This window comes from Tamandua tetradactyla, chromosome 16, assembly GCF_023851605.1.
Source record: "Tamandua tetradactyla isolate mTamTet1 chromosome 16, mTamTet1.pri, whole genome shotgun sequence".
Lineage (NCBI taxonomy): Eukaryota > Metazoa > Chordata > Mammalia > Pilosa > Myrmecophagidae > Tamandua > Tamandua tetradactyla.
Window position 1 is genome coordinate 83,101,698 of NC_135342.1, and position 12,901 is coordinate 83,114,598.

General features: G+C 63.0%; 2 protein-coding genes across 3 annotated transcripts; one reads left to right on the forward strand and one right to left on the reverse strand.

Moving 5' to 3' along the window:
• Positions 1-624: 624 nt before the first annotated feature.
• CDT1 (chromatin licensing and DNA replication factor 1) lies at positions 625-10,092 on the forward strand. The gene is made up of 15 exons (XM_077130497.1): positions 625-755; positions 1,129-1,192; positions 1,794-1,945; positions 4,415-4,559; positions 5,262-5,612; positions 5,656-5,854; positions 6,053-6,282; positions 6,356-6,510; positions 6,634-6,831; positions 6,919-7,064; positions 7,228-7,328; positions 7,778-7,966; positions 8,134-8,268; positions 8,354-8,555; positions 9,210-10,092. The coding sequence occupies exons 1-15, from the start codon at positions 625-627 to the stop codon at positions 9,371-9,373; spliced, it is 2,562 nt and encodes an 853-aa protein (XP_076986612.1). The 3' UTR covers positions 9,374-10,092.
• A 155-nt stretch (positions 10,093-10,247) lies between these two features.
• On the reverse strand, positions 10,248-12,856 carry APRT (adenine phosphoribosyltransferase). 2 transcript variants are annotated; one of them, XM_077133671.1, is made up of 5 exons: positions 12,697-12,856; positions 12,244-12,350; positions 11,059-11,192; positions 10,784-10,862; positions 10,248-10,645 (listed from the first exon to the last, which is right to left on the reverse strand). In XM_077133671.1, exons 1-5 carry the CDS (start codon positions 12,774-12,776, stop codon positions 10,503-10,505), a joined length of 543 nt encoding a protein of 180 aa, XP_076989786.1. In that variant the 5' UTR covers positions 12,777-12,856; the 3' UTR covers positions 10,248-10,502. The 2 variants fall into 2 exon arrangements, with proteins under 2 accessions (XP_076989786.1, XP_076989787.1); XM_077133672.1 differs by having other exon boundaries at positions 10,248-10,511; positions 12,697-12,855.
• Positions 12,857-12,901: the final 45 nt, after the last annotated feature.

A 12,901-nucleotide genomic window follows, 5' to 3' on the forward strand; every position in this document is an offset into this window, starting at 1 on the left:
TTTCTCACCTGTAGCTCTGCCCCGCTGCCAGTCCGGGCTTTGGCTCCCTCCGCTGCTGCTGTGTGCAGCCCCCTGCCCACGGGCTCAGGGCTCGGAGGAGCTGGCATCTGCCCCTGTGAGCCCACCCACCCTCTAATACAGCCCCCCCACCTAGGGCCCCCGTGGCTGCACCAGCCCCCCCTTGGCCCCCAGGCCCACCCAGGCTTCCCTCCCAGCCAGGACCATCTCCTAATGTGGGAACCCCGGCTCTCCTCTCCTGGGGCGAACGTTCCCGGCGCCCTTAGAGGACGCAAAGCCTCCACCCACTGCACCAGCCTCAGCGTCCACTCCCAGCGCCCCGGCCTGCAGCCAGCTGCCCTTCCCACACGCTGCCCTCTGCCTACAACACCGCCCCTAGGGCTTGGCGGCCAACGGCCTGCACCACCAGGTCCCAGCAGAAATGCCCCTTCCTCCGCAATGGTCCAGTGGAGCGATGCTCTCTCCCCCGCATTTCTCATGGGTCACAGGTACAAATGTGCATGCTCGTCTGCCTAACGCCTGTGCCCCCTGAAAACCTGCTGCGACGCCCTGGGCTCCGGGCGGGCAGCCGCACACAGCAGATGCTCAGTTAGCACTACTGTGGGAATGGGCACCCTGGCACTCCTAAGCACCGCGCCAGCCTTCGCCCTTGCCCAGGGATGGCCCCCTCGAAGGCAGGAGCACACTGAGTGCACCAGCCCAGCCCTGGCTCAAGGCAGGACCTCTGCAAGTGTTAGGTGAGCGCCGCTCTGCCCTGAGCAGCACCTGGTGGCAGGTGGCACATGGCCCCTGATCGGGAGGAAGCAGCAGGACCCGACTGGCTTTGGAAGAGCCCCGGGGGCAGCCTATGTCCTGGAATAAGAACAACCATTTTCAGAAGTGATCGAGGGAAGTGCCAAGCATCTTCCTTCAGTTACTCGCATACTTCCGAGCACTCTCCCTTGTGCCTTAGGAAGAATTCAGGGTACCTGGTCAAGGCCAAGGGTGACTTCTGGGGACAAACATCCCTTGTAGGCTAGGCAGGTGCCACATAGGTCGGCTTTGTGCCCTACCCTGGCCGGCCCTCTCCTCTGCGGGCTGCACTTCCCCTCGGGACGGCTGTCCTTACAGGTGGCCCCAGGACACCCCGTGCCCAGGCTCTACAGGGATCCACGCACAGGCTGAGTGCCTGCAGGTGCGGCCCTAAAGCCCTGGGGACTCCAGGCGTGGTCAGGGTCCCACTGGTAGGTGGGACAGGCCAGCAGCTGGGCCAGCCTCCTGGGTCCCTACAGGGCTTCACAGGCCGGTTGCTCCCACCAGAGCAAGAGCTGCCCCCTGGGCTGGGCCACCTGCTCCCGCCCCAGGGTTCCACTTGCCTGTTTGGGGGGCCAGGACTCCAGGGTCTGTGGAAACATCCCAGCTCCCTGTCATAGGGGTGGGACCCCCCCAAAGACCAACAGTCAGCAGACATCCAGGGCAGGCCCCACACATGAACCCGACACTCAGGTGGGCACTCAGCGCCTTGCAGGGACGCATATGGAAACCCCGTGGCCCCTGCAGACCCCCACGTGGATACCCACGCACAACATGCTTGCTTGGGCCATGGCCCAGCCGCGCTGATAGCGGCTCCCACCTAGCGCAGGGTGACACGCCCCGCCCTAGGTGTCCCGAGCCCCGCCCCCAACCCTACCCACCCCTTACACCCCACACGCAGACGCGCCTCAGCTTCCGCTAGGCCGCCCCGCTGGGGCCAAGCCCTACCCCTGCAGCACAGAGCTCCGCCCCTCCAGCTCTAGGCCCCGCCCCAGCCCTACAAAAGCCCCGCCCCGCTGCTTGCGCCCCCCTCGCGCCTCCTGGCCGCCTCCCAGGCGTCCTCCTCGGCTCCGGGCACCTGGCCTGTCTCCCCGGCAGCCCCTCCCGGGGTCAGGGCGTCCCGCAGGCACTTGCGGTGTGACAAGGACACTGGGGGAACCGGATTTTACATTTTATTTCTTTTAATTAATTTTAATTTTAAAAACCCACACAATTCAATTATTGAGAAACCTTTAAGTATGTTGCAAACAGCTTGGGGACGCAGATCCCTTCTTCCAACCGTAAATTTTATAAAATCTAAATAAACATCAAGTCTGTCTTGAAAATTTAGCATCCAAATTGAGATGTGCTGAAATTGTAAAGTACACGCAGGATTTAGAAAACTTATGAGGAGGAAAAGGTAAACGTCCCAACTTTGATATGTCGATTTGATATTGAAATGGTAACATTTTTGATATAATAAGTAAAATAAAGTATATTATTAAAACAAGCTCACCCGTTTCTTTCTACTTTTTTAACATGGTAGTTAGACAATTGAAGCTTCCTTCCTGCCAGCCAGCTGGGATGGAAGTGCCTGTGGCAGAGCTCTTGGTCTCCAGGTCAGACAGAGACCCTGCCTCCAGCCTCTGGGCCCTTCCCTCTCCTGCTCAGGGCAGCTCCCAGGGCCTTCCAGGTGGAGCTCCACCGTGGGGGCAGGCAAGGAACCCACACCATGGGGAGGGGCTGCTTGGCCTGAGGAGGAGCTGCTGGGTTGAGGAGGGGCCGGCCTGCCTGCAGCAGCAGGTTCTCAGGCCCCCCCCCCCCCCACTTCTCTCACCCCATGTGGGCTCCAGGGGGTCTGGTGGGCAGGAAGCCCCATGCACACAGGCTGAGACACAAATGAAGGTGGCTGCAGGCCTCGCCATCTAGGCTGAGACCATGTCGCCGAGCAGGGCGGTTTCCTGAAAAGGGGCCTCCTAGACTGAAATCACCCCCAAAAGATCTACTCTCCGGGAGGGATGTTTAGCCAGTGGTGGCCACATCCTGAGGTGGTCTCCCAGGATTTCCTGTGCCCCCCGGGCCTGCCTCTGACATCCGCACAGCTCTGGGAAGACTGGTGGGTGGGCAGGTGGTAGGAGGGATGACGGCCCGTGGCCCTGGGAGGCCTGCCAGCTCCAGCCCGCAGGTCAGCTTATCTGCTGAGGGCAGGGGCTTGGCCAAATGGCCAGATATTGAAGAGTCTCAGTGGTGAAGTCCCCTGCCTATTCCTGTCTCACACCAGACGTTTTCTTTTCTCTAATATGAAAGAGAGAGGGGGAGGCACCGTGTCTCTAGGTGTGGAGACCGCGCTCCCTGCAGTGTGTTCCACTGAGCCAGAGGTCCATTTACCGCAGTCACTCTTTATTTTTTTTTCTTTTACATGGGCAGGCACCGGGAATCGAACCTGGGTCCTCTGGCTACTGCAGTCACTCTTGAGAAGGGGCTCTGCTTTTGATTTATGGTCCGACGGCAGCCCTAAAAATTCTATAATTCTACAAGCTTTCCTTCTGTAATGCAATGCAGTCTGAAATTTAGAGTGTGTTCCATTCTGACCCCCAGGTCACTTTGTTATTGTTGAGAAAAGCCAGGTCGTCCCATCTTAATTAGAACACAACAATACTACAGCTGGAAGGAACCCCAAACGCTGCCCTGCAGAGCGGTGCAAGCTGAGCCCTGCACTAGGTCACCTGGCTGAGTCAGGGAGCAGGGGCTGAACACCTGCTCTGCTTGTGAGCCCTGCCTGCTGAGGGCGCTGGGTCCTTTTTCTAATTTGCACAAAGGTGCTTTACAGGCTAACTGTGCCCCGGTTTCGAACTTTCTTGTCTCTAATTCACAATAAGAAATACATTTTCCATTATTTTATTTTGAAAAAATTCAAACATACAGAAAAATCGAAAGACTTTTACAGTGAACACCCACTAACCAACTTCCCTGGCTTCCATAGCTGACGTTTTCCCACGTTGGTTTTGTCATTCATCTATCTGTATGTCAGTCTCTCCATCTGTCTTATTATTATTTTTTTTATCACATCAGCAGAGCTCACCCCTGCACGCTCTTGCATGTATATCTTGGACCAGAGCTCAGTATTTGTTTCTAATTATTTTTTTTAGATAAATTAACATGCAGCAAAATGTTCTTATCAGAAACCATAAGTTCTGATAATGTGACCCAGATGCCTGTCAAGATATAACTCATTTCCACCAGCCCCGAAAGTTCCCTCCTGCCTCTCACCCGTGGACTCCTGCTCTAAGCCCCAAAGGCAACCCGTTTTGATTAAGAAATACGTTTTACCCGAGAGCCCAGAGCACACATACCAGGGCAAGCCTTAAGGAGATGAGCCTTCAAAATGCCAGTCAGGTCGTCTACCCTGGTTTCCTCACCCACCAGAAACTTGCCCCCGGCTGTTTGCAAAACAAGCGTCCATTTACGAACCCCTTTTCACAGAAGGAAGGGCACCCCAGGGAACGCAGTGCCTTGGCCCCCACCCCCGACTTCTCACTTGGGGTTTTTGCACCAATAGCACTCAACTGATGGCCGGTCCCTATTTGGCTTTGTTTGCTGGCACACCGGATTCCGGCTCTTTCAGGAAAGGTGTAACCTTGGAAGACCAGCTGCTGCGGCCCCCCTCCTTCCTGCCCCGACCCGAGGTGGGGGGCGGCCACTGCCCGGACTGGCCTGGCCGCATTCTTCTGTGGCAGAACGTCACCTTACCCGGGTTCTCACATTTCCCAGTAACCCAGACTTGAGAGCGTGAGTGCCGCGCGCTGCCCCTTTTCTCATCCCAGCCCTTCCTTTCCATCAGGTTCAGGGAAGGAATCCCCAGGCCCTCAGCTCGGGCGGCGTGGCGTGGCCCAGACCCCTCCCCCACGGACGCCCGGCTCCCGTGTCGTTTGGAGGCCCCGGGGCCGAAGCCACCCCTCCCCGCCGCAGCTCCCCCTCCCCACGGCGCAGCTCCCCCTCCGCACGGTGCAGCTCCCCTTCCCCACGGCGCAGCTCCCCTCCCCTCGGTGCAGCTCCCCTCCCCACGGTGCAGCTCCCCCTCCGCACGGTGCAGCTCCCCTTCCCCACGGCGCAGCTCCCCCTCCGCACGGTGCAGCTCCCCTTCCCCACGGCGCAGCTCCCCTCCCCACGGTGCAGTTCCCCCTCCCCTCGGTGCAGCTCCCCCTCCCCTCGGTGCAGCTCCCCCTCCGCACGGTGCAGCTCCCCTTCCCCACGGCGCAGCTTCCCCTCCCCGACGCAGCTCCCCCTCCCCAGGGCGCAGTTCCCCCTCCCCGACGCAGCTCCCCTTCCCCACGGTGCAGTGTACCCTCCCCTCGGTGCAGTTCCTCCCCACGGGGCAGCTTCCTCCGCCTCGCCCGTTTCGCGCCGAGGCCTGGGCCGTGGCACCAGCGCGCATGCGCCCGGGCGCGTCCATTTCCCACCCCCCGTCTTAGTCCCAATGGTTCAGCCCGGCGCGGGGCGGGGCCCGGCGGGGCGCGAAAAGCGGCGGGAAGCGCGGGAAGCCTCCAGTTCCGGCCGCCATGGCGCAGCGCCGCCTCACCGACTTCTTCGCGCGCCGCCGCCTTCGCGACCCCCAAGCCGGGCCCCTGCGGGCCAAGCCGGCCTGGCGCACCCCGAGCCCCGCCAAGCCGGGCGCCGCGACCCCGACGCCCACCCGGAGTGGCAGCCGCAAGCGCGCTCGCCCGGACCCCGACCCCGACCCCGCGCGCGACGAGGCCGCGCCCCCCGCGCGCCGGAGACTGCGGCTGCCCCCCGCGTGCGGAGCCCGGGAGCCGACCGGCGCGGTGAGGGCGCGCGGGGGAAACTGAGGCCAGAAGGGGGTGGCAGGCGGGGGAGGAGCCCAGGGAGACTGAGGCTGGGCGGGAGGGGCCGGGCCGCAGGACGCTCAGCGGGGAAAGGAGGAGGGGTGCGGCCGGAGCCGAGATCACAGCCGGGGTCGGGTGCGGAGAGGAGGCCGGCGAAGATCCTGGAGCCGGGTCGGGGCCGGGGTGTGGGCCCCAGGGGGATGGGGAGAGGCCCCTGCGCGGTGCTGAGCAGGGCTGGGGCGGCCCTGCCTGCCGGAGCCCAGAGAAGGGCCTGGCCTGAGCGGGCTGGCCAAAGCCCGTCTTATCTGCAAGGCTGGGTTAGCGGCAGTGCAGCTGCCCTTCTGGTGGCTTTCCAGAGAGCATGTGCCTTTGGGCAGGCAGACCTGGAGCCGCACAACGCTAACGGACCTGGCCCTGAGGGGTTGCATGTCCAGTTAACCGAGCAAGCGGAGCATTCGGGCCCCTTTCCACAGAACCAGACGTGCTCCAGGGTCCTGTCACTTGGTCACCTTTGGTCCTTCCCACCCAGGGCACCAGCTCCAGCTGCCTGCCTGCCATTGGCCCCCTAGCCTGCTCGTCTCCAGAGAAGATAAAGAATGCTCCCCTGTCTGCAAGTCCACGGCCCCGCCTTGCCGCCCAGGAGGACAAGGTAGAGGGTGGCCTGAGGGCAGTGTGGGGGTGACCTGGGATAATGGGCTGGGCTGACAGCCTCCTCTGCCCAGGTCCCCTCGAAGGATGCCACCTCTGAGCTCAGGTCGTGCCTCAAGCGGGCCCGGGAGCTGGGGGCACGGGTCCAGGAGCTGAGGGCAAGTGCCCAGAAGAAGGATGCTGGGGATCCGGGCATGCCCAAGGCTGAGGGGCACCTGGTGGAGCCATGGTGAGTTGGTGTGTGTGTGTATGTGTGTGTGTGTCGGGGAGAGACTGGCAGTTGGCCCCCAGGAAAGAGCCTGCTGTGGTACATTGTGCGGCTTCTCTCGCTGCTCGGCCCCGTCCCTCTCAGCCGCGAGAAGGCACCTGCCTATCAGCGCTTCCACGCCCTGGCCCAGCCCGGACCCCCAGGCCTCGTCCTGCCCTACAAGTACCAGGTGCTGGCCGAGATGTTCCGCAGCATGGACACCATCGTGAGCCTGCTCTACAACCGGTCCGAGACTGTGACCTTCGCCAAGGTCAAGCAAGGTGTCCAGGACATGATGCACAAGTGAGAGGGCTGTGGCGGGGGCCCTGTCCCTGGGGTCTGCTGTGCGCCCTGCCTGCCTCTTTCTGATCTGTGCACTCTCCTCCCCAGGCGCTTTGAGACGCACAACATGGGCCAGATCAAAACCGTGTATCCCACATCCTACCGTTTCCGCCAGGAGCGCAACGTCCCTACCTTCAAAGACAACATCAAGAGGTCCGATTATCAGCTCACCATTGAGCCACTGCTGGAGCAAGGTCAGTGGCCTGGTATGGCCAAGCCCCGACTCCCTGTCCTGGGACACAGCACAGCTCCAGGGTGGACATGAGGCTGCTCCACTGCAGGGGCTGAGCTCCCTGGGGACGGAGTGGTGGGCCTGGGCAGGTCTGGCCCTGGGGCTCAAGCCTGGGCTCTCCACAGAGGCTGATGGAGCGGCCCCCCAGCTCACAGCGTCGCGTCTCCTGCAGCGGCGGCACATCTTCAGCCAGAACCTGGTGGAGCGGGTCAGGGAGCACCACAAGGTGAGGAGGTGGGTGGGGTGCAGGGGCCTGTTCTCAGCAAGGCCAAGGCCCCAGGGCAGTGTCCAGCCAGATGAGCTCAGAGCTGCTGGTGGTATTATCTCCTGCAGGCCACACAGCAACCTTGCGAGGGTGTCATCTAATCGAGCAGGACACGGGTCCAGAGAGGCTGAATGAGCCTCATCCTGGGCTGTGCAGGTGGGGGGCCTGGGCCTGGAGTCCTGGCTTCAAATTCCCAGCTGAGGGTGGGTCTCCCTGACCCTTGACCCTTGGCCTCAGGCCCTGGTGACTGCCCTAGGCGATGGACATTCTTCCAGCAAAGCCTCGGCACTCGGGGTGCTGGCTGGCTGGGGCACAGGGAGGGTTCACTGCCTTGCCTGAGGCCATGCATCTGGGGAGTCTGAGACCTGTACCCCAGGTCACCCAGTGGGACCCCTCCCCTTCTCCCTCAGGCTTTCCTGGCTGCCCTGACACCCCCCATGGTGGTACCCGAGGACCAACTGACCCGTTGGCACCCACGCTTCAATGTGGACGAAGTGCCTGACATCGAGCCAGCTGAGCTGCCCCAGCCGCCCACCCCCGAGAAGCCCAGCACAGCCCAGGAGGTGCTGGCACGGGCCCGTGGCCTGATGTCGCCCCAGGTGAGGCAGGGCTCCGGTTGGCCCCTTCTCTCCTGGGGTGGACCTGGCCAAAGAGCTGGGGAAGGCAGGGCCCAGCAGACCCCCACGTGGCTCCCCTCCTCAGGCCACAGGCGAGGCCCTGGGTGGCCCCCCTGCTGCTCTGTGACCTTTCTTGGCCTGTCCGCCAGATGGAGAAGGCTTTGAATGACCTGGCGCTGCGCACAGCTGAGCCCAGCAGCCCTGGGCCCCCCACACCCAACCTCACCCCACCAGTCTCCTTGCCCAGCGCACTGAAGGGGGTGTCCCAGGCCCTCCTGGAGAGGGTGAGTCTGCATGACCACTGTGGGTGGTGTGTGTGGGGCCCATCCCCCATCTGACCCCCTCTGACCCATCCCCTATAACCCCCAGGTGCGGGCCAAGGAGGCGCAGAAGCACCTGGTGCAGATGACTCGACGGCCGGAGCAGGAGCAGCGCCTGCAGCAGCTGGAGCAGCTGCCCGAGCTGGCCCGCGTGCTGCGCGGCATCTTCGTGTCCGAGCGGAAGCCAGCGCTGCTCCTGGAGGAGACCTGTGCCAGGATGGTGGGCAGCTGCCGCGCCTCCATGAGCACTGGTATGCACCCACGGGGGCTGACCCCGGGTTCCTGCTGAGGGTGGCCAGCCACTGATCATTCTAGGCATCTGCATGCATTGAGTACCTGCTGTGTGTGCTGGGCAGACACCTGGCAGAGATGAGGCCACATAGTTCCTGGTGGTCTCGTTTTTCCCTTGTAGTCATGGTCAGAACCAAATTCCAGTCTGCTGCCATTTGGCCATGTCCTCTGAGGTCTCTATGCACCAGGCTGCAGGACGCCTCCTACCGTTGGCTGTCCCGTCCCAAAGATGCCCTCTGCCCTTCCACAGCTTCCTCCAAGTGCCCTCCCTGATGAGGCCAGCGTTCTCACAGCCCTTGTTTGCTCTGTTGGAGGACCCATATGGGGTCCAGCCCAGGCCTGGCTCAGCCTGCACAGAGGAGGGGCACAGGGGCTGGCCCCAGGGCCTGCAGGAGACAGGAGAGCCAGGGCTGCCCAGGGCGTCTGCCCTCTGGCCGAGCCCTGAGGAAGGCGGCCAGGGAAGCTGGCAAGGTCCTCATACCCACCCTTGCAGGCAGGACCAGAGGTTCAGGTCCCCCAGCCAAGGTTACAGAACTGGCCTTGGCCCTGCGTGTGTGCGCATCCTGCTTGGCCTTTGCTGGGTGTTGGGCCCGGCCTTACGCCTCTCTCTGCAGGTGAGATGGAGAAACACGTGCGCCTCCTCTCCGAGCTGCTGCCCGACTGGCTCAGCCTGCACCGCATCCGCACCGACACCTACGTCAAGCTGGACAAGGCCGCGGACCTCACAGGCATTGCCGCCCGGCTGGTCCAGCTCGCCCGCGCTGAGGAGGGGCTGTGAGTGTGGCTGCCATTGCGGGCACCTCTAGGACAGGCTCACTGGCCTGGGCATGGCCTACTCCTGTTTATTCCTCTCTGAGCACGCACACCTGGCTGTCCGTTCTCAAGTGCCCGGGAGGCTTGGAGGCAGGACGCAGGGCCCAGGCCTCTACACCTGTGGGTGGTGGTCCCCATCAGCTTCCGCCCAGCAGTTCCTGCTGGTGGCTGTGGTCTCTGTTGCCATGAGACGGGCTGGGTCCAGCACCCAGTGGGGGCTTGAGGGAAGCAGGGCTGGGGGGAGCTGCTTTGCTGCCAGGTCAGGTTTAGGGCATGCAACTGGCAGGATGACGGCCCCTCGAGATGGCTTGTGCTGTCCCTGGAGCCATGACTGCCTTTCAGTGGCAAAAAGGCCCTGCAGTTAGGGTGGAGGGCTTTGAGGGGAGAGCACCGTGGGCCCAGCACCTGTAAGGAAAGAGGCAGGAGCCTGCAGGATGTGATGGAAGAGGTCAGCGCTGAGACTGCTGCTGGTCGAAGGTGGAGGAAGGGGCCACAAGCAGAGAGATGCAGGCCGGTCTGGAAAGGGGGTCTCCCCTGGAGCCTTCGAGGAGGAACCAGTCCTGCCGACACCTTCATTTTAGGACTGTCAGAATAAACCTGTTCGGACAGCTGCCGAGTCTGTGGTAGTCTTTTAGGGGCCCGTCCTGGCTGTGTGCGCACTTCCCCCAGCCGGCTGCCCTGCTCACCTGCCCACGTTGGCCAGGTTTTGGGGAGGGCAGATGCTGCCCAGTCAAGTCCCAGTACTGCTGTCCCCTGCTCTGGGGAGTTGTACCCCCACCCTGCTGCCACCACCCCAGGGCCCAGATGGCCTCCTGGCAACACATGACAGGAAACCATGCTTATAGCAAAAGTGTTTATTCACGTTTATCCTGAGTGTGAGGCTACCTGCAGTGGTCTGGGTGCAGCCCGGCCTGGGCCTCCAGTTTCAGGCCTTGGCACTTCCAGAACCTGCAGGAACGGCTGGGCTAGGTGGCCAGGTGGTTGCTGTACCCAAATGGTGAAAAAAGTCCCAAGTGGGCAGCCAGGAAGGAGGTTACTGCAGCACTTGAGGCAGAGACAGCGTCTCCTCGGGCTGGGGCTGCAGCAGTTGACGGTCACTCATACTGCAGGAGGGAGAAAAAGGGCACTGGCCCCAGCCTCTCGCGCCCCTTCAGCGAGGTCAGCTCCACCAGGCTCACACACTCTAGCACCTCGGCCTGCAGCTGGCCCAGCAGCTCGCAGGCAGCATGCATGGTTCCTGGGCAAAGAGGGGACGGGACGCTGGCATGGCAACCAAGGTTCCCACCTGGCCAGACACTGGCCAACTGTTGAGTGCTGGGTTCCTGCCCATCTGGTGCACAGCAAGGCACCTCCTCCCAGCCCAGCACCCCCTCACCTCCGGTGGCAAGCAAGTCGTCCACCACCACGACCTTCTGCCCGGGCTCCAGGGCATCCCTCTGGATCTCCAGCTCAGCCTGCGGGTAGAAAGTGGGCATTGGGATTCTCATGCTGCCCCTTGAAAGCCATCTGTACCTGTCCCACACCCTGCTGCAGGCGAGACCACGAGCCAAGCCATAACTCCTCCACTTGGCCCCCAAACCTTGCCTGTGAGGGAGGGTCTGCTCCCCACTAGCTCCTGGCCACAGGCCTGGCCCTGCTCCCCACCCTCACCTTTCCATACTCCAGGGCATAGGAGGTGGACACGGTAGGGCCCGGCAGCTTCCCACGCTTTCGGATGAGCACGCAGCCCAGGCCAAGCGCCTGGGCCAGGGAGGGGCCAAACAGGAAGCCACGCGAGTCTATGCCTGCGGGGGCAGAAGCCAAGCTGTGGGCAGCAGCTGTATGGCTAGCAGACAAGGTCTCCCAGGGCAGGACTGGACCATGTGACAAATGGATACCCCAAGTCCAAGGAACTGCTGGCCTTGTTGGCTCCAAAAAAGACAGGTGACACTGATCTACCTCATGACATTCCTGCAAGGACTCCCGGGTGCTGGGGAGCCAGGAGTGAGCTGCCAGGGGTCAGGGCCCAGATGGACCCCATAGGGTGGCTGTGGGAAACCATCCTGGGGCTTGTCGCTTTTTAAATGAACATCTCATGAAGGGGCTGCAGCCAGTGGGTACCAACCAGTCTGCATGGTGGTTTGTGAAAGAAGCTCAGTCCCGGAAGTATGGTCAGGGTGGGCTTCCTGTAGGAAGAATCACCAGGGCAGGGCAAGGAAGGAGGGAGGGGCTGGTCTGTGAATGGCTGGTGTGTGGTGGCTGTGCTTCCCCTGGGGTGGCAGGGCCTATGCCGGGGATGGAGTTCCTGGTCACTCATGGGGACAGAGCTGCTAGGAATGCCTGACTCTCCCCCTCGCCCTGTCTCTGGGTCTCTTCCTGCCTCTCTACTGAAAACCCCAGTTCATGCTGCCTCCCAGGTCCTGAAGTCTGGCAAAGGGCCGGGGATGCAGCAGGAACTCAAGACATGGCAGACCTGGAAGAAGACAAGCTGAGCTCAGCAGGTTCAGGTCACACCTGCCCCCGAGCTAACTGCCAACCTGGTTCGCACTCTGGCAGTGTAGCTGGGAACCTGGGGAGGGACTTTGTCTCTTGGCCCTGTGGTACCCACCCAGAGGTGGGCCGGAGAGGTCTGCCACCCTCAGGGTGCAGAGTTAGAAGTGGGCAGGGGGCACCTCCAGGCCTGCCCATTCCCTCAGGGAAGGGAGGGTGCAGGTCAGCCCTAGGCAGGCCAGGGAGGGAGGGCGCCCGGGTGGAGAGCCGAGTCAGGCCTGCAGACAGCCCAGGGTCCTCCCAGAGCGGTGTGGCAGCAGGCAGGGGGCAGGGCTCTCCTGACAGCCGCGCGGGACATGCCCTTGCCTGCGATGTAGTCCATCTTGCCGCCGTGCGCGTTTTTCAGGTGCTGGGCCAGGAGGTTGATGGAGGCACGGAAGGAGTCGGGGTCCTTCAGGACGGGCGAGATGTCCCTGCGCGCAGAGGACAGGCCTGCTGGGCCCAGGCGCTCCGGCCAGAAGCTTCCCGCGCTCCCCGACCCAGGGCGAGGCGGGGGGCGGCGGGGCCCAGTCCCGGGCCTGCGGGTGGGAGGCTGACAGGGGGCTGACACGCGGCACCGTCAGAGGCAAAGGGCTGGCGCGGCCCGGGCGGACCCGCTGTGCGCGGATGCGGGGCCCGTCGCTGCCGGCCCGGAAATCGGGGATCATGGGTGGGTCCGCGGCACAGGAGCCCCACTGGCCCGCGCACAAGGAGGTCGCGCCGGGGCCCGTCTGTCCGCGCGTCCGCACATGGCCCGCCCACCCGGGCCGCGCTGCCCACCTGAACAGTACGCCCGGGATCGGGAAGTCCGGAAAGCTGCGGATCCGCCGCGCCACCAGCTGCAGCTCCAAGTCCGCCATCTCCCGGTAGGCGCGCGCGGGGCCAGAACCACAGAACCGGCCGGGCTGGGCGACTCCGCGCCTGCGCGGGAAGGGATGGCCCTGCGCGCGGTCGGGGCGGGACTCCCGGAGGGCGAGTCTCCCGG